Source organism: Bombina bombina, chromosome 7, assembly GCF_027579735.1.
Source record: "Bombina bombina isolate aBomBom1 chromosome 7, aBomBom1.pri, whole genome shotgun sequence".
Lineage (NCBI taxonomy): Eukaryota > Metazoa > Chordata > Amphibia > Anura > Bombinatoridae > Bombina > Bombina bombina.
The window spans coordinates 297181890-297204748 of record NC_069505.1 but is presented as its reverse complement, the minus strand read 5'-3'; the positions used below and the strand labels follow the sequence as shown (position 1 = coordinate 297204748).

Here is a 22859-nt window from a genome sequence, read left to right as displayed (position 1 = left end):
GCAGCATTTTGGTTTGAGTCTCTGGAAGAGACACTTGAATCAGCTCCATTAGATGAGATTACACACAAGCTTAAAGCCCTTAAGTTAGCTAACTCATTTATTTCAGATGCCGTAGTACATTTAACTAAACTTACGGCTAAGAATTCCGGATTCGCCATTCAGGCACGCAGAGCACTGTGGCTAAAATCCTGGTCAGCTGACGTTACTTCTAAATCTAAATTGCTTAATATACCTTTCAAAGGGCAGACCTTATTCGGGCCCGGGTTGAAAGAAATTATCGCTGACATTACAGGAGGTAAAGGCCATGCCCTGCCTCAAGACAGAGCCAAACCTAAGGCTAGACAGTCTAATTTTCGTTCCTTTTGTAATTTCAAAGCAGGAGCAGCATCAACTTCCTCTGCACCAAAACAGGAAGGAGCTGTTGCTCGCTACAGACAAGGCTGGAGACCTAACCAGTCCTGGAACAAGGGCAAGCAGGCCAGGAAACCTGCTGCTGCCCCTAAGACAGCATGAATCGAGGGCCCCCGATCCGGGAACGGATCTAGTGGGGGGCAGACTTTCTCTCTTCGCGCAGGCTTGGGCAAGAGATGTCCAGGATCCCTGGGCGTTAGAGATCATATCTCAGGGATACCTTCTAGACTTCAAATTCTCTCCCCCAAGAGGGAGATTTCATCTGTCAAGGTTGTCAACAAACCAAATAAAGAAAGAGGCGTTTCTACGCTGCGTACAAGATCTTTTATTAATGGGAGTGATCCATCCGGTTCCGCGGTCGGAACAAGGACAAGGGTTTTACTCAAATCTGTTTGTGGTTCCCAAAAAAGAGGGAACTTTCAGGCCAATCTTGGATTTAAAGATCCTAAACAAATTCCTAAGAGTTCCATCGTTCAAAATGGAAACTATTCGGACAATTTTACCCATGATCCAAAAGGGTCAGTACATGACCACAGTGGATTTAAAGGATGCTTACCTTCACATACCGATTCACAAAGATCATTACCGGTATCTAAGGTTTGCCTTTCTAGACAGGCATTACCAGTTTGTAGCTCTTCCATTCGTATTGGCTACGGCTCCGAGAATCTTCACAAAGGTTCTGGGTGCTCTTCTGGCGGTACTAAGACCGCGAGGAATTGCGGTAGCTCCGTACCTAGACGACATTCTGATACAAGCTTCAAGCTTTCAAACTGCCAAGTCTCATACAGAGTTAGTACTGTCATTTCTAAGGTCGCATGGATGGAAGGTGAACGAAAAGAAGAGTTCTCTCTTTCCACTCACAAGAGTTCCCTTCTTGGGGACTCTTATAGATTCTGTAGAAATGAAGATTTACCTGACAGAAGACAGGTTAACAAAGCTTCAAAATGCATGCCGTGTCCTTCATTCCATTCAACACCCGTCAGTAGCTCAATGCATGGAGGTGATCGGCTTAATGGTAGCAGCAATGGACATAGTACCCTTTGCACGCCTACATCTCAGACCGCTGCAATTGTGCATGCTAAGTCAGTGGAATGGGGATTACTCAGACTTGTCCCCTTCTCTGAATCTGGATCAAGAGACCAGAAATTCTCTTCTATGGTGGCTTTCTCGGCCACATCTGTCCAGGGGGATGCCATTCAGCAGGCCGGACTGGACAATTGTAACAACAGACGCCAGCCTACTAGGTTGGGGCGCTGTCTGGAATTCTCTGAAGGCTCAGGGACAATGGAATCAGGAGGAGAGTCTCCTACCAATAAACATTCTGGAATTGAGAGCAGTTCTCAATGCCCTTCTGGCTTGGCCCCAGTTAACAACTCGGGGGTTCATCAGGTTTCAGTCGGACAACATCACGACTGTAGCTTACATCAACCATCAGGGAGGGACAAGAAGCTCCCTAGCAATGATGGAAGTATCAAAGATAATTCGCTGGGCAGAGTCTCACTCTTGCCACCTGTCAGCAATCCACATCCCGGGAGTGGAGAACTGGGAGGCGGATTTCTTAAGTCGTCAGACTTTTCATCCGGGGGAGTGGGAACTTCATCCGGAGGTCTTTGCCCAAATACTTCGACGTTGGGGCAAACCAGAGATAGATCTCATGGCGTCTCGACAGAACGCCAAGCTTCCTCGTTACGGGTCCAGATCCAGGGATCCGGGAGCGGTTCTGATAGATGCTTTGACAGCACCTTGGACCTTCGGGATGGCTTATGTGTTTCCACCCTTCCCGATGCTTCCTCGATTGATTGCCAGAATCAAACAGGAGAGAGCATTAGTGATTCTAATAGCGCCTGCATGGCCACGCAGGACTTGGTATGCAGATCTAGTGGACATGTCATCCTGTCCACCTTGGTCGCTACCTCTGAAACAGGACCTTCTGATCCAGGGTCCCTTCAAAAATCAAAATCTAATTTCTCTGAAGCTGACTGCGTGGAAATTGAACGCTTGATTTTTTAAAAACGTGGTTTTTCTGAGTCAGTTATTGATACCTTAATACAGGCTAGGAAGCCTGTTACCAGAAAGATTTACCATAAGATATGGCGCAAATACTTATATTGGTGCGAATCCAAGAGTTACTCATGGAGTAAGGTTAGGATTCCGAGGATATTGTCTTTTCTACAAGAAGGTTTAGAAAAGGGTTTATCCGCTAGTTCCTTAAAGGGACAGATTTCAGCTCTGTCCATTCTTTTACAGAAACGTCTGTCAGAAGTTCCAGACGTTCAAGCTTTTTGTCAGGCTTTAGCTAGGATCAAGCCTGTGTTTAAAACTGTTGCTCCACCATGGAGTTTGAACTTAGTTCTTAATGTTTTACAGGGGGTTCCGTTTGAACCCCTTCATTCCATTGATATCAAGTTGTTATCTTGGAAAGTTCTGTTTTTAATGGCGATTTCCTCGGCTCGAAGAGTCTGAGTTATCTGCCTTACATTGTGATTCTCCTTATCTGATTTTTCATTCAGACAAGGTAGTTCTGCGTACTAAACCTGGGTTCCTACCTAAGGTGGTCACTAACAGGAATATCAATCAAGAGATTGTGGTTCCATCTTTGTGTCCTAATCCTCCTTCGAAGAAGGAACGTCTGCTACACAATCTAGATGTAGTCCGTGCCCTGAAATTTTATCTACAGGCAACTAAGGATTTTCGACAAACGTCTTCCCTGTTTGTCGTTTATTCTGGTCAGAGGAGAGGTCAAAAAGCTTCGGCTACCTCTCTCTCCTTTTGGCTTCGTAGCATAATACGGTTAGCCTATGAGACTGCTGGACAGCAGCCTCCTGAAAGAATTACAGCACATTCTACTAGAGCTGTGGCTTCCACTTGGGCCTTTAAGAATGAGGCTTCTGTTGAACAGATTTGCAAGGCTGCAACTTGGTCTTCTCTTCATACTTTTTCCAAATTTTACAAATTTGACACTTTTGCTTCTTCGGAGGCTGTTTTTGGGAGAAAGGTTCTTCAGGCAGTGGTTCCTTCCGTATAAAGAGCCTGCCTGTCCCTCCCGTCATCCGTGTACTTTAGCTTTGGTATTGGTATCCCATAAGTAATGGATGATCCGTGGACTGGATACACTTAACAAGAGAAAACATAATTTATGCTTACCTGATAAATTTATTTCTCTTGTAGTGTATCCAGTCCACGGCCCGCCCTGTCACTTTAAGGTAGGTAATTTTTCCATTAAACTACAGTCACCACTGCACCCTATGGTTTTCCTTTCTCTGCATGTTTTCGGTCGAATGACTGGTAATGGCAGTTAGGGGAGGAGCTATGTAGCAGCTCTGCTGGGTGAATCCTCTTGCACTTCCTGTTGGGGAGGAGTTAATATCCCATAAGTAATGGATGATCCGTGGACTGGATACACTACAAGAGAAATAAATTTATCAGGTAAGCATAAATTATGTTTTTTTAGAGTTCTGGGTTGTTATAGAAACTCTTCTTAGAAAGACGTTTTGTCACATGGGATTTTTGGTACTATCGACTTTGATGGTCGAGATTGTTTGAGACTTCTGGTGGAAGCTGATAGATTTCTGTTCGGGGTGATAGTTCCCCCGATGATTTAGATAATTTTTTCCCGCTTTTTGGGGAGCTGGATTATTACTTCCACATGGTGTGAAGAATAGAGGCCTTAGCACCTCTTTGTCAGCCCGTCAGGGTGGTTTTTAGCCTTTTGGAGTCTTTGGAATTTGTCCTTTTAGGACTTGTTCCGTTGGGGGTCTTTTGGTTTTGTGACCTTCTTTGGACTATCTCTGTTTCTCCCTGGGGATGGGTCACCTTCGGAGATCTGGATTCCCTTTGGGAATTATTTTGTTACTCTTCAGGACATCTGACAGTGTAGTCTGGCGACTCAGTTTCTGGGGTTCTTCCTGGTGCTGGGAATGTTTTATTTTCTGTCTAGTTTCTAGAGGTCCTAATGACTTTTCTCATGTGGTTTAGGGATTGCTACTCAAGTGGCATCCACAACCACATATTCTGCCCTCTAGTTTCTCCTGAGGGGTGTAGAGTCCTCCAGTGTTCTGTGGGTAGCTTGTCCTCTCTGTCCCCTCGTTTCTGGGGTTCGTGACTAGCTGGAAGGCTAGATCAGAATGCTATACTCAGAAGGTGCTCGGCATTGTGGTAACCTGTCGGGTTACAGTTTCGATCCACGGTGAGGTGTGTTCAGCCTTCCTTCAGGTGGTTTTACGAGGTGGCGCCTGATTCCCTGTTAGGGGATTAGCCGCGCTGTTCAAGCACATTCGTGTTCATGTCGCCTGGTTGACTATTTACTCTCGCATCTTTAGACATCCTTGGGAGTTCTTTGCTACTTTTAGAGCATTGGTCCTCTGTGAGGGGGGTCTCTTCCCTTTTGAATGGGACTTGCAGAGCTCTTGCTCTTGTTATCCGGCTTCGTCCGGATGTTCCCTGGGAGGCCTGTCGGTCTCGCGGACCAGGGATTCCTGTTCCTGCATGATGTTTTAGTTTAAACATTTGTGGGACCGGGGGGCTTATCTGGATTTTCCGGTTGTAAGATCTTAGGTCGGACCTGGGAGTTTCAGCGTTTTGGGTTCCTCGACCTTCGTCCTTGTTCTGGCTGTTTCTTTGGGCCAGCTTTTCTAGGAGCCGGGTAGATGCGGTTCCCTGGGGTCAACCGCCTCTTGTCCCTTGTCTGTGACAGTTCCGGCCTGACAGGGGGACGGTTGCTGTGGCAAGGTTTTATTTCTGCGCCTGATAGGCGCGCTGACTCGATGGTGTTTTTTCACTGAGGGACTCTTCTGTGATCTCCAGTGGAGCAACCTTGTTTTCTGCTGGTTTCTTCCTTGACATTCCTGTTCCTTGGGCAGGTGTCTTTCGATGCTCTCATTTCTGGGGGTTCCCTATCTTTCTCTCCTCTCTTCGGAGGTGTAGTTCCTTTGTGGGAGGTCTCCGGTTTGTGGGAGATTGAACTGGATGTTTTTCTTCAGTTCGGACAATGGTCGACTTCTGTTGTTCTTTCCTAACTGGGCTATGGCCCTACGTTGACTTTAGTTGGTTGGCTCATGAGTTTTCGTTGGATCTCGTGCCCTCTCGAGTGTCTCTAGATTAGAGTAGCTGTGTCTACTCTCTCGCATTTTGTGGGTCGGTCTTAGGTTACCTTGTTCCCCTTCTTCAGATCTGCCGTTGCTTGGGTTGGTCCGGTTGGGGGTACGATCTGAGACCTGTTGTTCGTCCGCAGGTCTTTGGGGGGGGGGGGGCAGTGGACTTTTGGTTAGTCCGGCGCCTTAGTTTGCCTGGTGGGGGCCCTCTGTGTGGGAGGGTGGGCAATTTGGTATTTGCTTTGTTGGCAGTTTTCCTTGTGGATGTCTCAGATTTTTACCAAGGATGGTGAGTTTCTGGACTCAGGCATTTTTCACTGGGTTTCCTACCGTATCTTCATTACTCAGTTTTTTTTCTGAGTTTCGATGTTGAGGACTTGGTTTTCAGCTGTCATTTTCGATGCTTCTGTACGATTTTTGGGCTCTTCTTGTTTACAGGAGATTGTTCCTTTAGAGGATCTTTATATCTTTTGGGTATACTGTTGGCTCTCTTATCCTCTTCTTTTTGGGTATTTGTATTAGTACAAGGAGTGTGGGATTGCCTACGGGGCGACGGTCCTTTTGGAGGAGTGTTGGTTCAGTGAGTCTGCTTGAGATCTCTGGTTGGGCTTTCGGAAGTTCTATGAGTGTGTGTCCTTGGGGGCCTTTTTTCACTCTTATTTTTCTGCCCGGCTCCAAAGAAGCAGGGTTTGGGATGGGTTGGTTTTCTTTGGCTTGGTGCCCTCAGAATGGGCCGCCTATTGTACCCTCCCGTTTTGGCATTCAATGTCCTCTATAGCTTGGGTATTGTTTTCCCAAAAGTAATGAATGCAGCTGTGGACTCTTTCCATTCAAGAAGAAAACATAAATTATGCTTACCTGCTAATTTTCTTTTCTTCTGATGGAGAGAGTCCACAGCTCCCCACCCATAATTTTATGTGGGGCATCCTTATTTTATTCTTCTTGCACCTTTCACCCTGATGTTTCTTCTACTGTTCCTTGGCAGAATTACTGGGGGATGAGGGAAGTGGGAGGAGTATTAAAGTCTTTGGCTGCGGTGTCTTTGCCTCCTCCTGGTGGCCCGGTTCTTATTTCCCAAAAGTAATGAATGCAGCTGTGGACTCTTTCCATCAGAAGAAAAGAAAATTATCAGGTAAGCATTTTTTTTTTCCTTCTTGGGATCTGGGGGTTAAAGTGGCAGTATCCTGCTTACAGATTTTACAGTAGTTCCCGGGGCTAGGCTTTTATGGGTTTCTCACCTTCGCCTGCTAATAGACCTTTTGGGTTTTTCTCGTGTCTTTTCGATCCTCAGAGTTGGATCTAGACCGGAGTTGCTGGTGTAGACACCAGGGTGGATCTTGGATGCTGTTTTTGTCTTATGGACAGGTTTTTTTCATGAGCAAAATTTACCAATCGGGTTATGCCCTCCAGTCCCCCTTCAGATCTTCGTTGACGTGGGGGTGGAGAGTGATTTACACAACCGTGGCCGAGTCTTTGGCATGGAGTTGGTGTATCTGTCTTAAAAGATTTACATGGAATACCGGTTGGGGAAATCAATCTCAGTGTTCCGTTCAGATCTCCCGGTTCTGATTTTTTTTTTCTCTTAAGCTCTTCCGGGGTGGTTTTGACTTTGTCACTTCCTTGTCTGTGGGGAGAGAGTGTCCTAGGGAGGTTAGTGGATTGGAAGTTATTATTATTATTATTATTATCAGGTATTTGTAGAACGCCTATTATTCCTTGGTTCCTCAGTGAGCATTCTGCTTGGAGGATTTAATCTTCTGGGTTCATACCAGTTGGGACCTCTCAGTGGGGAGATCTTCTTTTGAGGATCTTCTTTTGGAGAAGGAGAGTTCCTCCTGCTAATCGGGGGGGGGGGGGGGTCTGTCTCCTGTTTGATGTTGGGCGGAGACCCACTTCGGCTCATTGCCAGTGACCCTCTCTGAGCGTATTCTTCAGGATCGGATGTCCCCTACAATAATCATTCCCTGCTCAAATGTTTGTATCTGATGGGGAAGACGATCAAGATTTCAAGGCGTCAGTGTTGGCTCCGCCGCTTCTGTAGCAGGTCAGTTTGAACCCAGGTGGGGCTCCAGCCTTTTTATCCAGAATATGCTAGAGATCTAGCATTCCTTAGAGGTTTTCTTTTTAACCTTTTTTTCCGTCCATTTCACTGTTGTTGTGGAGGGTTCGATCCTAGCAGGAGCAGGCGTCTGTGAGACGGTTTGCTCCGTTTATATCTACGAATTGTATCACAGTTTAGGGGCTTTGCCTCTGTGCAACTTGTTACAGGGATCTGCTGAGACGGGGTCCTTGTGAGCGCTTAGTCTTAGTCATGAGAGTTTTTTCTGAAAGGATTGTAGATACGCTCGTTTTAGCTCTTAAGCCGGTGTATCGTTGCACATATCATGAGGGGTGCAGGACCTACTTCTTCTGATATGAAGAGTGGGGATTCCCCTGGCATAAGGCCAGGTTTTCCAGGATCTTTTCCTTTTTCCAGGATGCTCTGGAGAAGGGCCTTTTCTGTTAGCTCCCTTAGGGGACAGTTTTCGGCCCAATCTGTTTTACTGCTAGAGAGGCTCCAGATGTCCATTCTTTGGATACCTCTGGTATAGCTTAGGGGTTAGCATACCTATCTGGGAAACCAGAGGTCGAGAGTTTGAATTCACCCTCATGTGCTGGTTCTTGGTGTTGTGGCTTATTTGGCTGACCTTAAAATTTAGTGAGCTTGTGGTCAGCTAAAGCTCCTGGTTCTTATCAGGCTTTGACTAGATCAGGCCTGTGTTTAGTTCTAGTACTCCTGCTTGGCGTTTACATCTTGTTCTAAGTTTTGCAGAAGGCTCCGTTTGGGCTTATGCATGGTGTTGACTTAAAAAAAAAAAATTCTGTCTGGCTGCCTGGCATTGTAAGTTTTCTTCTATGGTTGTTTTCATATCGCAACATCAATGAGTCTTAATCCTTTCTGTTCGAAGGAGTGGGTATTTCATAACTTGGATGTGATTCGGGCCTTGAAGTTCTATCTTCTGGCTACAAGGGTGTTTTGTCAGACTTTTTCCTTGTTTGTGTCTATTCTGGGAAGCATAAGGGGCAGGAAGCTTTATCCACTTTTTTGTTTTTCTGGTTGAGGAGCATTATTCGTTTAGTTGAGTCAGCGGGACACAAGCCGTCTCAGAGGATTAAGGCTCATTCAACTAGAGCTGTGTTTCCTCTTGGGTCTTTTGAGAATGAGGCCTCCATGGCTTAGATTGCTGGGAGACTACCGTTCTTCCTAACTCCCCCCCAAGATTTAACATATTTGACACTTTGGCTTCATCAGAAGCAGCGTTTGGGAGAAAGGGTTTTGCAGGCTGTGGTGCCCTCAGAACAGGGTCCACCTTCCAGTTTTTCATTCAGTGTCCTCTAGAGCTTGGGTATATGTTTCCCACAAGCAATGAAGCCGTGGACTTTCCTTATATTAAGAAGGAAAACATAAATTATGCTTACTAGATATTTTCCTTTGCTTCCGTATTAGAGTCCACGACCCCGCCCGAATTCTCCGATGGGTGGACTTAAATTTGGTTTTGTTCTTCTTGCACCTTTTATACCCTGATATTTCTTCTACTGTTCCTTTTTCCCTCGGCAGAATGACTGGGGGATGAGGGAAGTGGGGGAGGTATTTAAGCATTTGGCTGGGGTATCTTTGCCTCCTCCTGGTGGTCAGGTTCTGTATTCCCGCAAGTAAGGAATGAAGCTGTGGACTCTCCTCATACAGAAGGAAAGGAAATTATCTGGTAAGCATAATTTGTTTTTGTCAGCACAAAATTAAAATAGCAGAAATTGATGGACAGAGCAGCTCATTTATGAAGGTTAAAGAAAAAAAATACTAGATATATACCCTTTCAGTATTTAACTTGCATCATCCCTCAGCCGACAACCATTCTTCCTCCTCTTGTTGGTACCCAGTTGCTGTCCATTTCTTCCGATGTCTTGGCTATAAATAACTACCTAGCTTGTCAATTTTATAAACTACTTCACAGGGGGGTGGACTATTCAGGGAAGAAAGTTATTGAGATATTTAATGTTTTCCACAAAAAGCTGCTTAGATTTAAAATTATATTGCTTTAATGAATACTGTAATAAATGTACAGGAAAAAAATACTTGGTATTGTCTTTTTAAAGAGCATAATATTTCCTCTTTATGGTTAACTGTTTTAACATTCTGTTTACATCCTGTGCTGTTTTGGAGTTCACTATGCTGTTTAATGTTACAGTTGGTTAAATATCTGCTTTTACAGAATTCAACTTCAGATGTTAATAGCTTAGATGAGAATACAGCAGAGGGCTGGGAGAATCGCATCCGACTTTGGACCGACCAGTACGAAGAGGCCTTTACCAACCAGTACAGTGCAGATGTTCAGAGCTTGCTTGAGAGACAAGTTCGGTCTATCAAAGAATTAATAGGCAAAGGAGGACACCCAGAAGCTATTAAGAAGACCGATCTGGCCTGTAACAACACAGTTGTTGGCTCTCAGATGCAGGTAGACTGACTACCATTCCAAGCCCTGTTAAAGTGCCATAAAACATGTTGAGATCTGTGCATATCCTAAAATGGCTAATTTAGTTAAAAATAGTTTGCATAAAAAAAATGTTTAAAAATTGCTGGCAAGTATTTTAAAATATTTTTCAAAAATACTTAAATAGCCATGTCTGGAGCAGTCTGCTCCAGCCCTTTTATCATTGTTTAGACACAGCCATTGTATTTCAACTCAGTTCACAGCTTCTAGGCATGCTCCAGCAGATAATCCCTATGCACTTTTGCATTCTACCAAAACAGCAATAGATATCGATACAGCCATAGAAGGAAATGTGTGTGGGGAGTTAGAGCTTTACAAATTATAAACTTAAAAGAAAGGGTTAATGGCGAGGCGCTGCAGTATACATTTGCAGGTAAAGTAAGTACATATTATATTTTGTCTCTATCCCAACTTGTTTTATGTCCCTTTAATGTTGCCTTGTTAAAAAGGTCTAGCAATATAAAGGGACGTGGGAGTGCGTCCTTCCATCTAAAAGAAGGCATTTCAAAATGGTTTGCTGTTGAAAAAAGGATATTCCGTTACTGAAAATACATTTTATAAGGCTTTCAAAGGCATGACCACTGCACCAATAGAGCTGTAAGAATTGTACTTGGCACAATTTATACAGCTGTATTTATTATAAATTTAACATTAGGCAAAAGAAATTTTCAACGTGTTTCCATTTTTCTCTTTCATATTTATGATGCAAATATATTAAAGTAAACTGTATAATTGTTTAATGCATGTGGCATAGGAGCAACCTTTTAAAGTGTTTTAGATGAGATGTCCCTTAAGATTAAGCTTGTAATCGTTTGTCTTTACTTACAGTTGCAGCTTGGAAGAGTCACTCGTGTGCAGAAACATCGCAAGATCTTGCGGGCATCGAGGGACCTAGCTGCAAACTCTCTTGTAATAGAATACCGTGGGAAAGTCATGCTGAGGCAACAATTTGAGGTCAATGGGCACTTCTTCAAAAAGTAAGCTATTGTGAACTAAACTTAGAACTACATTTTTAAAATGTAATTTCTTAGGGTTTTTGAAATATTCTGTTAATGGTCTCTACATTTATAATAGCTTTCAGTGGCATAGAAATTAAACCAATTAGGAATTGTGACTGTCAACTTAAAGTGAATGTTAACTTTCAGCACTTAGTGCCCGGCTTTTAAAAATTCATATTAAAAACGGGCACTTTAATTGACGAAAGTTTACATTGCACCGTATTTGTAAAAATACTTACCTTTTACTTCTCCAAAGCCGTATCGCCGATCCCCCGCCTCAGTTCCTCTGTACGTCAGAAATTACGAAACCGGCTTCCTCCAATCTTGGTGTCCATCTTTTGATGCCCTGCTGTGATTGGAGGAAGCTGGTTTCGTCATTGCTGTGTAAGTACAGTAGGAAGAAGCATGCAGGGGATCAGCGTTCCGGATTTGGAGAAGTAAAAGGTAAGTATTTCTACAAAAACAGTGCAATGTAAACTTTAATCAATGAAAATGCCCCTGTTTCTCCAACATTGGTGTGTCCGGTCCACGGCGTCATCCTTACTTGTGGGATATTCTCTTCCCCAACAGGAAATGGCAAAGAGTCCCAGCAAAGCTGGTCACATGATCCCTCCTAGGCTCCACCCACCCCAGTCATTCTCTTTGCCGTTGCACAGGCAACATCTCCACGGAGATGGTTAAGAGTTTTTTGGTGTTTAAATGTAGTTTTTATTCTTCTATCAAGTGTTTGTTATTTTAAAATAGTGCTGGTATGTACTATTTACTCTGAAACAGAAAAGGATGAAGATTTCTGTTTGTAAGAGGAAGATGATTTTAGCAGACAGTAACTAAAATCGATTGCTGTTTCCACATAGGACTGTTGAGATGAAGTAACTTCAGTTGGGGGAAACAGTTAGCAGACTTTTCTGCTTAAGGTATGACTAGCCATATTTCTAACAAGACTGTGTAATGCTGGAAGGCTGTCATTTCTTCTGTTAAGTGTGATCAGTCCACGGGTCATCATTACTTCTGGGATATTACTCCTCCCCAACAGGAAGTGCAAGAGGATTCACCCAGCAGAGCATTTCCCCTCATGGGGACCGGTAAGCCATTTTCTTAGTCAAAAACAAACAGAATAAAGGGCTTATTATGGGCTAAAAAACTGGTAGACATTTTTATGGGCTAAATCGATTGCTTTATTTGTGCATATTATTCAAATTTAGGCTAACTATTGACATTTATAATCTTGGGGAACGTTTATAAAACGGCAGGCACTGTATTGGACACCTTTTTCAGTCAGGGGGCCTTTCTAGTCATAGACTGAGCCTCATTTTCGCACCATTAATGCGCAGTTGTTTTTTGAGAGCAGGGCATGCAGATGCATGTGTGAGGATCTAAGAATCTCTGAAAAAGCTTTTAGAAGGCGTCATTTGGTATCGTATTCCCCTCAGGGCTTGGTTGGGTCTTAGCAAAGACCGTATCTGGGACTGTATAGGGGTTAAATTGAAAAACGGCTCCGGTTCCGTTATTTTAAGGGTTAAAGCTCTGAATTTTGGTGTGCAATACTTTTAAGGCTCTAAGACACTGTGGTGAAAATTTGGTAATTTTTGAACAATTCCTTCATACTTTTTCACATATTCAGTAATAAAGTGTTTTCTGTTTGAAATTTAAAGTGACAGTAACGGTTTTATTTTAAAACGTTTTTTTGTGCATTGTTGACAAGTTTAAGCCTGTTTAACATGTCTGTACCTTCAGATAAGCTATGTTCTATATGTATGAAAGCCAATGTGTCTCCCCATTTAAATTTATGTGATAATTGTGCCATAGCGTCCAAACAAAGTAAGGACAGTACTTCCACAAATAATGATATTGCCCAAGATGATTCCTCAAATGAGGGGAGTAAACATGATACTACATCATCTCCTACTGTGTCTACACCAGTTTTGCCCATGCAGGAGGCCCCTAGTACATCTAGTGCGCCAATACTTATTACCATGCAACAATTAACGGCTGTAATGGATAACTCCATAGCAAATCTTTTATCCAAAATGCCTACTTATCAGAGAAAGCGCGATTGCTCTGTTTTAAACACTGAAGAGCAAGAGGACGCTGATGATAATTGTTCTGTCATACCCTCACACCAATCTGAAGGGGCCATGAGGGAGGTTTTGTCTGAGGGAGAAATTTCAGATTCAGGAAAAATTTCTCATCAAGCTGAACCTGATGTTGTGACATTTAAATTTAAATTAGAACATCTCCGCGCACTGCTTAAGGAGGTATTATCTACTCTGGATGATTGTGACAATTTGGTCATTCCAGAGAAATTATGTAAGATGGACAAGTTCCTAGAGGTTCCGGTGCCCCCCGACGCTTTTCCTATACCCAAGCGGGTGGCGGACATAGTAAATAAAGAGTGGGAAAAGCCCGGCATACCTTTTGTTCCCCCCCCTATATTTAAGAAATTTTTTCCTATAGTCGACCCCAGAAAGGACTTATGGCAGACAGTCCCCAAGGTCGAGGGGGCGGTTTCTACTCTAAACAAATGCACTACTATTCCTATCGAAGATAGTTGTGCTTTCAAAGATCCTATGGATAAAAAATTAGAGGGTTTGCTTAAAAAGATTTTTGTACAGCAAGGTTACCTTCTACAACCAATTTCATGCATTGTTCCTGTCACTACGGCAGCGTGTTTCTGGTTCGAGGAACTAGAAAAGTCGCTCAGTAGAGAATCTTCATATGAGGAGGTTATGGACAGAGTTCACGCACTTAAATTGGCTAACTTTTGTTTTAGATGCCTCTTTGCAATTAGCTAAATAAGCGGCGAAAAATTCAGGGTTTGCTATCGTGGCGCGCAGAGCGCTTTGGCTTAAGTCTTGGTCAGCGGATGTGTCTTCCAAGACAAAATTGCTTAACATTCCTTTCAAAGGTAAAACATTATTTGGACCAGATTTGAAAGAGATTATTTCAGACATCACTGGGAGAAAGGGCCACGCCCTCCCACAGGATAGGTCTTTTAAGGCTAAAAATAAGCCTAATTTTCGTCCCTTTCGCAGAAACGGACCAGCCTCTAATTCTGCATCCTCTAAGCAAGAGGGTAATACTTCACAACCCAAACCAGCCTGGAAACCAATGCAAGGCTGGAACAAGGGTAAGCAGGCCAAGAAGCCTACCACTGCTACCAAAACAGCATGAAGGGATAGCCCCCGATCCGGGACCGGATCTAGTGGGGGGCAGACTCTCTCTCTTTGCTCAGGCTTGGGCAAGAGATGTTCAGGATCCTTGGGCGCTAGAAATAGTTTCTCAAGGTTATCTCCTGGAATTCAAGGAAATACCCCCAAGGGGAAGGTTCCACAGGTCTCACTTATCCTCAAACCAAATAAAGAGACAGGCATTCTTACATTGTGTAGAAGACCTGCTAAAGATGGGAGTGATACATCCAGTTCCAATAAGAGAACAAGGAATGGGATTTTATTCCAATCTGTTCGTAGTTCCCAAAAAAGAGGGAACATTCAGACCAATTTTGGATCTGAAGATCCTAAACAAATTTCTCAGGGTACCATCGTTCAAAATGGAAACTATTCGAACGATCCTACCCACCATCCAGGAAAGTCAATTTATGACTACTGTGGATTTAAAGGATGCGTACCTACATATTCCTATCCACAAGGAACATCATCAGTTCCTAAAGTTCGCTTTTCTGGACAAGAATTACCAGTTTGTGGCACTTCCATTCGGATTAGCCACTGCTCCAAGGATTTTCACAAAGGTACTAGGGTCCCTTCTAGCGGTTCTAAGACCAAGGGGCATTGCAGTAGTACCTTACTTGGACGACATCCTAATTCAAGCGTCGTCCCTGTCAAAAGCAAAGGCTCATACGGACATAGTCCTAGCCTTTCTCAGATCTCACGGATGGAAGGTGAACAAAGAAAAAAGTTCTCTGTCCCCGTCAACAAGAGTTCCCTTCTTGGGAACAATAATAGATTCCTTAGAAATGAGGATTTTTCTGACAGAGGTCAGAAAATCAAAACTTCTAAGCTCTTGTCAAGTACTTCATTCTGTTCCTCGTCCTTCCATAGCGCAGTGCATGGAAGTAATAGGATTGATGGTTGCAACAATGGACATAGTTCCTTTTGCACGAATTCATCTAAGACCATTACAACTGTGCATGCTCAGACAGTGGAATGGGGATCATACAGACTTGTCTCCGATGATTCAAGTAGATCAAAAGACCAGAGATTCACTTCGTTGGTGGCTGACCCTGGACAATCTGTCACAGGGAATGAGCTTCCGCAGACCAGAGTGGGTCATTGTCACGACCGACGCCAGTCTAGTGGGCTGGGGCGCGGTCTGGGAATCCCTGAAAGCTCAGGGTCTATGGTCTCGGGAAGAGTCTCTTCTCCCGATAAACATTCTGGAACTGAGAGCGATATTCAATGCTCTCAGAGCTTGGCCTCAACTAGCAAAGGCCAAATTCATAAGGTTTCAATCAGACAACATGACGACCGTTGCATATATCAATCATCAGGGGGGAACAAGGAGTTCCCTGGCGATGAAAGAAGTGACCAAGATAATTCAATGGGCGGAGGATCACTCCTGCCACTTGTCTGCGATCCACATCCCAGGAGTGGAAAATTGGGAAGCGGATTTTCTGAGTCGTCAGACATTCCATCCGGGGGAGTGGGAACTCCATCCGGAAATCTTTGCCCAAATAACTCAATTATGGGGCATTCCAGACATGGATCTGATGGCGTCTCGTCAGAACTTCAAGGTTCCTTGCTACGGGTCCAGATCCAGGGATCCCAAGGCGACTCTAGTAGATGCACTAGTAGCACCTTGGACCTTCAACCTAGCTTATGTATTTCCACCGTTTCCTCTCATTCCCAGGCTGGTAGCCAGGATCAATCAGGAGAGGGCCTCGGTGATCTTGATAGCTCCTGCGTGGCCACGCAGGACTTGGTATGCAGACCTGGTGAATGTCATCGGCTCCACCATGGAAGCTACCTTTGAGACAGGACCTTCTTGTTCAAGGTCCATTCGAACATCCGAATCTGGTTTCCCTCCAACTGACGGCTTGGAGATTGAACGCTTGATTTTATCAAAGCGTGGGTTTTCAGATTCTGTAATAGATACTCTGATTCAGGCTAGAAAGCCTGTAACTAGAAAAATTTACCATAAAATATGGAAAAAATATATCTGTTGGTGTGAATCCAAAGGATTTCCATGGAACAAGATAAAAATTCCTAAGATTCTATCCTTTCTACAAGAAGGTTTGGAGAAAGGATTATCTGCAAGTTCTCTAAAGGGACAGATCTCTGCTTTATCTGTTTTGTTGTTCAAGCATTTGTTCAGGCTCTGGTTAGGATCAAGCCTGTTTACAGACCTTTGACTCCTCCCTGGAGTCTAAATCTAGTTCTTTCAGTTCTTCAAGGGGTTCCGTTTGAACCTTTACATTCCGTAGATATTAAGTTACTATCTTGGAAAGTTTTGTTTTTGGTTGCAATTTCTTCTGCTAGAAGAGTTTCAGAGTTATCTGCTCTGCAGTGTTCTCCATCCTATCTGGTGTTCCATGCAGATAAGGTGGTTTTGCGTACTAAGCCTGGTTTTCTTCCGAAAGTTGTTTCTAACAAAAATATTAACCAGGAGATAGTTGTACCTTCTTTGTGTCCGAATCCAGTTTCAAAGAAGGAACGTTTGTTACACAATTTGGACGTAGTCCGTGCTCTAAAATTCTATTTAGAGGCTACTAAAGATTTCAGACAAACATCTTCCTTGTTTGTTGTTTATTCTGGTAAAAGGAGAGGTCAAAAAGCGACTTCTACCTCTCTTTCCTTTTGGCTTAAAAGCATTATCCGTTTGGCTTATGAGACTGCCGGACGGCAGCCTCCTGAAAGAATCACAGCTCACTCCACTAGGGCTGTGGCTTCCACATGGGCCTTCAAGAACGAGGCTTCTGTTGACCAGATATGTAAGGCAGCGACTTGGTCTTCACTGCACACTTTTGCCAAATTTTACAATTTTGATACTTTTGCTTCTTCGGAGGCTATTTTTGGGAGAAAGGTTTTGCAAGCTGTGGTGCCTTCCGTTTAGGTGACCTGATTTGCTCCCTCCCTTCATCCGTGTCCTAAAGCTTTGGTATTGGTTCCCACAAGTAAGGATGACGCCGTGGACCGGACACACCAATTTATGCTTACCTGATAAATTACTTTCTCCAACGGTGTGTCCGGTCCACGGCCCGCCCTGGTTTTTTAATCAGGTCTGATGAATTATTTTCTCTAACTACAGTCACCACGGTATCATATGGTTTCTCCTATATATATTTCCTCCTGTCCGTCGGTCGAATGACTGGGGTGGGCGGAGCCTAGGAGGGATCATGTGACCAGCTTTGCTGGGACTCTTTGCCATTTCCTGTTGGGGAAGAGAATATCCCACAAGTAAGGATGACGCCGTGGACCGGACACACCGTTGGAGAAAGTAATTTATCAGGTAAGCATAAATTCTGTTTTTTATTGTATTTTTAAAAAACGGGCACTAATTGTTGTAAGTTTACATTCATTTTAAATGATTGTCTTTTAATGTGTCTGAGGAAAGTAGTACTTTGACTATTTAATCTGGCTGTTTTATATCACCCTTAACACATACCTGAAATTCATATGACACTACTGACTAACTTTCTAACGCCTTGAAATATAATAAGTAGTATTTGTACAATTTAGGTATATATAGGTAATATTACATTGTCACTAAAAGCCTTGCAGAATGAAAAATATGTTATGGAATAGATTATAAAATCTATGTTCAGTTATTGTAAATGTAGTACTTGCCGGTACATTGCGAGTTATTTTTGACACATTTAGCTATAGTCTGTGACACCACAGTGCAGAGATCAATAGAATTGTATTACATTTAGGAGCCATTCGCACTTTAATTGGAGTCAAGATTCTATTCTATTTTTTCTAAGTGTTCATCTCAATGTTTACTTATTTTCTAAATGTTTTAACAGTATTTACTTTTTATGAAAGCATTGTTTTCGCGTGCAGCTGCTTGTTTTTATACTAAAGAGTAATTTGCTTTTGTTAATAAGAGGTATTTTTTAATGATTTCCTCAGACCATACCCATTTGTGCTGTTCTACTCCAAATTCAACGGTTTAGAGATGTGTGTGGATGCAAGGACTTTTGGCAATGATGCACGGTTTATAAGACGGTCGTGTACTCCCAATGCAGAGGTAAATTAAGCGTTGTCTCATATTTTTCTATTACTCTGCGTAACACACTGTTTTTTTTTATACCTTTAGTGGGGAGTTTCACATGTAAATAACCTGTGTTTTAGGTTCGACACATGATTTCTGAAGGAATGGTCCATCTTTGTATATATTCCATTGCTGCTATTGCGAAGGATGCTGAGGTCACTATTGCCTTTGATTTTGATTACAGTAACTGGTAAGTTAAATTCATTAGTATTGCCATATTAATAAGAAAGTATTCCATGCCGTTCTTACAGTGCTGGACTTTAACGCTGTTAGGACGGCATGGAACGACCTACCTTAAATGGCGTCCTACAGGAAATGAAAAATTGGACTGGGGGGGGGGTGCTAGCGGTGTAGGCAGTCCCCCATGATCCGATCTCGGCCTTGAAATCACATGGTTGTATTGGCGATCGTGAGATTTAAATTTTCCAGCAAGTGTTTACATCAGAACTTTTGTTTCAGTCTAAGCACTTACCCCCAGCATGAAGGGGTTAAAAGAGAGAATCCCATTTCTGACAGAGCACTGAAATACATTGCTTTTCAATGGAGATTTTTTACCTCTTCTTGGTGGTTTGTTGCATGTGTGGATTAAAACATTCTAACCAAGACTATTTTACTTTAATTTTATTCTTGTTAAACATTTAGTAATTATTTGCCTTTAAGCAATGTCTGTGAATAAACTGCAAACCTAAATTTAGTTTTCCATCCTTCTGAACGATGTATTAGTGTGCATTTGTGGATATCCTTTCTTGTACACAAATTATGTAACCATATATTAGTAGGCATGTGAATTTAGATAAACCGAAGACCTTTCTGGCTGCACGTAGAGGCATTTGGCTCTTTTCTGAGTCAAATGTATTCATTTAAAAGTGACACACACGAATATCCAGATGCCTGTGTGTTTCACACTTTTACACAAATAAATCTGGCTCTGAAAAGAACTGAATGCCGCTACTCGTGGCCAGATTAGTTATTTGTTTAGATTAAGAAATGACGAATGCACATGCCTATTTATTAATTGATCATTAATTTTAAACAGATGAGCTCTTAAATGGATAGTTAACCCCAACATTTTCTTTTGATTCAGATAGAACATACAATTTTTAACAACTTTCCAATTTAATTCTATTATCAAATTTTCTTCATTCTCTTGTTATCCATTGCTGAAGGGACAGCATTGCACTACTGACAGGAAGCAGAAAATATCTATTTAGCCAATCACAAGAGACAAATGTGTGCAGGCACCAATTAGCAGCGGCTCCCACTAGTGTATATGTGCCTAATAATTTTTTAACAAGGTTTACTAAGAGAACAAAGCACATATAAAAATAGAAGCGAATTTTAAGGTGTCTTAAAATGACATTCTCTGTCTGAATCATGCAAGTTTAATTTTGACTTTCCTATCCCTTTAAATTCCTGTTGGGGTGTGGCCTTTACGGTAGCATATGGTGGTGGCCCGTTTTCAGCATATTAAGGCATATATTATGGTTACCACCTCAGCCATGTTTTCCTGGATGCTTATGAGTTACACCTGCTGCAGGGTGGGCAGGGAGGAACCTGAATAGTGCTGTCCATGATCACTATTTGAGTGCTGTCCAGGGGTGCAATTCATATTCCCCTCTGCACACCCTGCAGCATGTGTAACTCATAAGTGCCCAGGAAAACATGGCCAAGGTCGCAACCCTAGCATATATGAAGGGCAAGCGCACTTTCAATACATACCAGCGGTCATGCTAATACTTTTACTTTTCTTCCCTGCAGTAATTATAAAGTGGATTGTGCTTGTCACAAAGGGAATCGAAATTGTCCTGTGCAGAAGCGGAATCCTAATTCTACCGAGTTGCCCCCACCAGCTCCTCCTGTGTTGTCAGTTGGACCAGAGACCAGGCGCAGGAAAGCTAGAAAAAAAGAGCTAGAACAACAAGGTTATGTCTTGGAAGAAAACACCAACCATCAAACAGTGGAGCTGCCAGATGCGAAAACTGCAGATATAGTCACCAGTGATCATGAGGTAATCATGTTGTTGTTTTTTTTTAAGTTTGGTACCACAAACCTGAATTGCATTGTGAGTAGGTAAAACTGTTTGCGGTTCAAAAAATATGGCATCTAAATAAGGTTTTCTTCATTAATGTAAAGAGTCCACAGCTGCATTCATTACTTTTGGGAATTCAGAACCTGGCCACCAGGAGGAGGCAAAGACACCCCAGCCAAAGGCTTAAATACTCCCACTTCCATCATCCCCCAGTCATTCTTTGCCTTTCGTCCCAGGAGGTTGGCAGAGAAGTGTTGGAAGTTTTTGAATAGTCTCTTATGAAGGGGTAGTACTCTTCGGCATGGGACTGGAGTTTTAAGTAGTCCTGTCAGCCTTTCCGTGAAAGCATGGATGAAAGTTAGAGTCCGGAGATGCAGGAAGAGACTTTCTGCGAACCCATCCCGACTCATATTAACAGCTCCACAAGCAATCGGCGTTGACGAGTTTCTCAAGTCCATGGCAGAAGCGATGCTACTATCTGTCACACTTGAAGGGCCGAGTTCCTGTTTCACGGCGTAGATTCCGGTAAGATCATTTCATTTACTCTCTTCATAAAATGTACTGTATTACACTTGTTTTCCAGAGGGGTTACCACCTCACAGGACTAACTTATAACTCAAGGTCTCAGTGAGGCACCTTTTGGGTCTTGGAATCAAGGGGAATATCTCCTAAGGGGGGTTATTCAACAGGGTTTTGTTTTTATCATGTTTGTTATTTGATCAATCTGCTTATGTGTAGTGTTATTTCGGCTCATGGATTGTGGCTCATAACGGCTTTTGGAAAGTGACGCGGCCTTAGTGTTGGGCGTGCTTTTTTGGACTATACGGTTCACCTGGTGACCGGATGTGGTAACGGTTTTGGGCTCCATTTCCGCATTCCTGACTGTGTGGGGACGGAGAAATTCTGGTCTGCTGGTGTCTGGTTTTTTTGGAGGTAGTTTGTGCCCCAGCCATTGGGTGTCAGGTGCCGTTTAGCGTTTTTAGTCCATTCTTTTGTATTCAATATCCAGGTTATGGAAGAGTCTGATATTGTGGAGACGCAGTCTGTTTTATTTTCTACTCCTTGAGCAGAATGCATATTACCCCGGATGATACAAGCCTATCAGTTATGTCTAAATGCCGTATTAGAGTGCTCAATTCCTCGGGATCAGGGAATCAAGGGGCCACTGAGCCATCCGCCTCTGAGGCTTCTGTCCTTCGAGTGGCGAGTTCCCTTCTAATATATCTTACTACACATGCAGGTAACCCAGACTTTGCTGGTCCTTCTCGGGAAGGTAGCTTGTTGCCACCAGGGGTTTCGGCACAATGTCACATGTCCATAATTTTGACGCTGGAGAATCTGCAACTTCTAGAGAGTTGCTTCAGATATTATTCATGTTCCGTTATCTGGGGTTCCTCAGACATGGGTTGGCCTGTTAAGCTTTCTGGGGAAACGACTGTTCCTGAGGCTTCAGGGGGTCAACACTCGGGCCGGAGTAATCTTTTGCTCCAGAGGGGGTATGCTGTGCTTTTCGATATAAACTGGCGCGCCTTCATGTTCTATGGAGACGCACTTTGGCGTTGTTGGAGGATCCCATCCTTAGAGGATCTGAGGATTCAGTCTTCTTCAATTAGCTTGCATAATTAATTATAAGGGGATACAGTTTTCCTCTTATAAGTTTTTTTTTTTTCTTTTGTTTTGTATTTTTTTCCAGTGTTGAGCTTAGTTGAACAGGGTTCCTGTTAGGCTGGTCCTGCGGGTGTGTCTGTTCTTCTTGGGCGGGTCTGTTCTTCTTGGGCGGAAACCTTCTGGTTGCCCTTTTCTTTTAATCCGGTCAGGATAAATTTGATTTGAAAGCTCATGTTTTGTGATATAGTCCTACAGGATTTTTACTTGGAATTGATACTCACAATTCTTATTCGCACTGTTTACTTCTACGGAAGTTGTTCTGAGGACGCGTTGGGTCTTCTGTTTGTCATTTGTTTCACCCTTTCGGGGGTGACTTTTGCGTCCTTGGATGAAGGCCCCTGTCTTGTTTTCTGAGGAATATGGAGACTAGCCTCTGTTTACTCGCTCTTCAGGTGACTTTGTTTCCGATATTTCCATTTTGGTTTCAGAAGTTTGGGCATGCCCTATCTCCTTTCAGATGGGCCTTCTGTAAGGGGTGTTCTCTTCCCATGGGGTTAGGAGTTTTGAGTGAGTCTTGGACCCGTTCTCCGGGTTAGTTTTATTACCCTGTAAGGTCTGTTTTATTCAGACAGGGTAAGGTGTTAGCAAAGAACGAAAAACCGGCGAGTCTCCAGGTGTTTTAAATCAAAAGAAGTCTTTAGGAGAATAAAATAAGTGTAAAAGCAGGTCACAGCATGAGACAACGTCTTCCGCGTTTCGTCAGATCACTGCCTTAATCATAGACATAGAGTTAACCAGGGATGTTAAACTTATATACCCATTCAGAAATCATGATTGCAAACTGCTGGGATCTTTAAAGGGATATCAACCCTCCTTACTTAAAGCACTATAACCTATCACAATAGGAAAGAACAAACATAATTGTAATCACATATATACATTTATATTTGTCAATTTACACTATAGC

The 22859-nt window shown here is 43.0% G+C and overlaps 1 protein-coding gene across 5 annotated transcripts in view; it reads left to right on the top strand.

Annotated features, from left to right (window-relative positions):
• SETD5 (SET domain containing 5) overlaps positions 1-22859 on the top strand; it is a 408248-nt gene that overhangs the window by 196001 nt on the left and 189388 nt on the right. For all 5 annotated transcript variants that reach the window (XM_053720870.1, XM_053720868.1, XM_053720869.1 and 2 more), the window contains 5 exons: positions 9752-9994; positions 10859-11007; positions 18114-18231; positions 18336-18445; positions 20014-20263. In XM_053720870.1, the coding sequence (XP_053576845.1) occupies positions 9752-9994; positions 10859-11007; positions 18114-18231; positions 18336-18445; positions 20014-20263 (870 nt within the window). The remainder of the gene's footprint in view (positions 1-9751; positions 9995-10858; positions 11008-18113; positions 18232-18335; positions 18446-20013; positions 20264-22859) is intronic.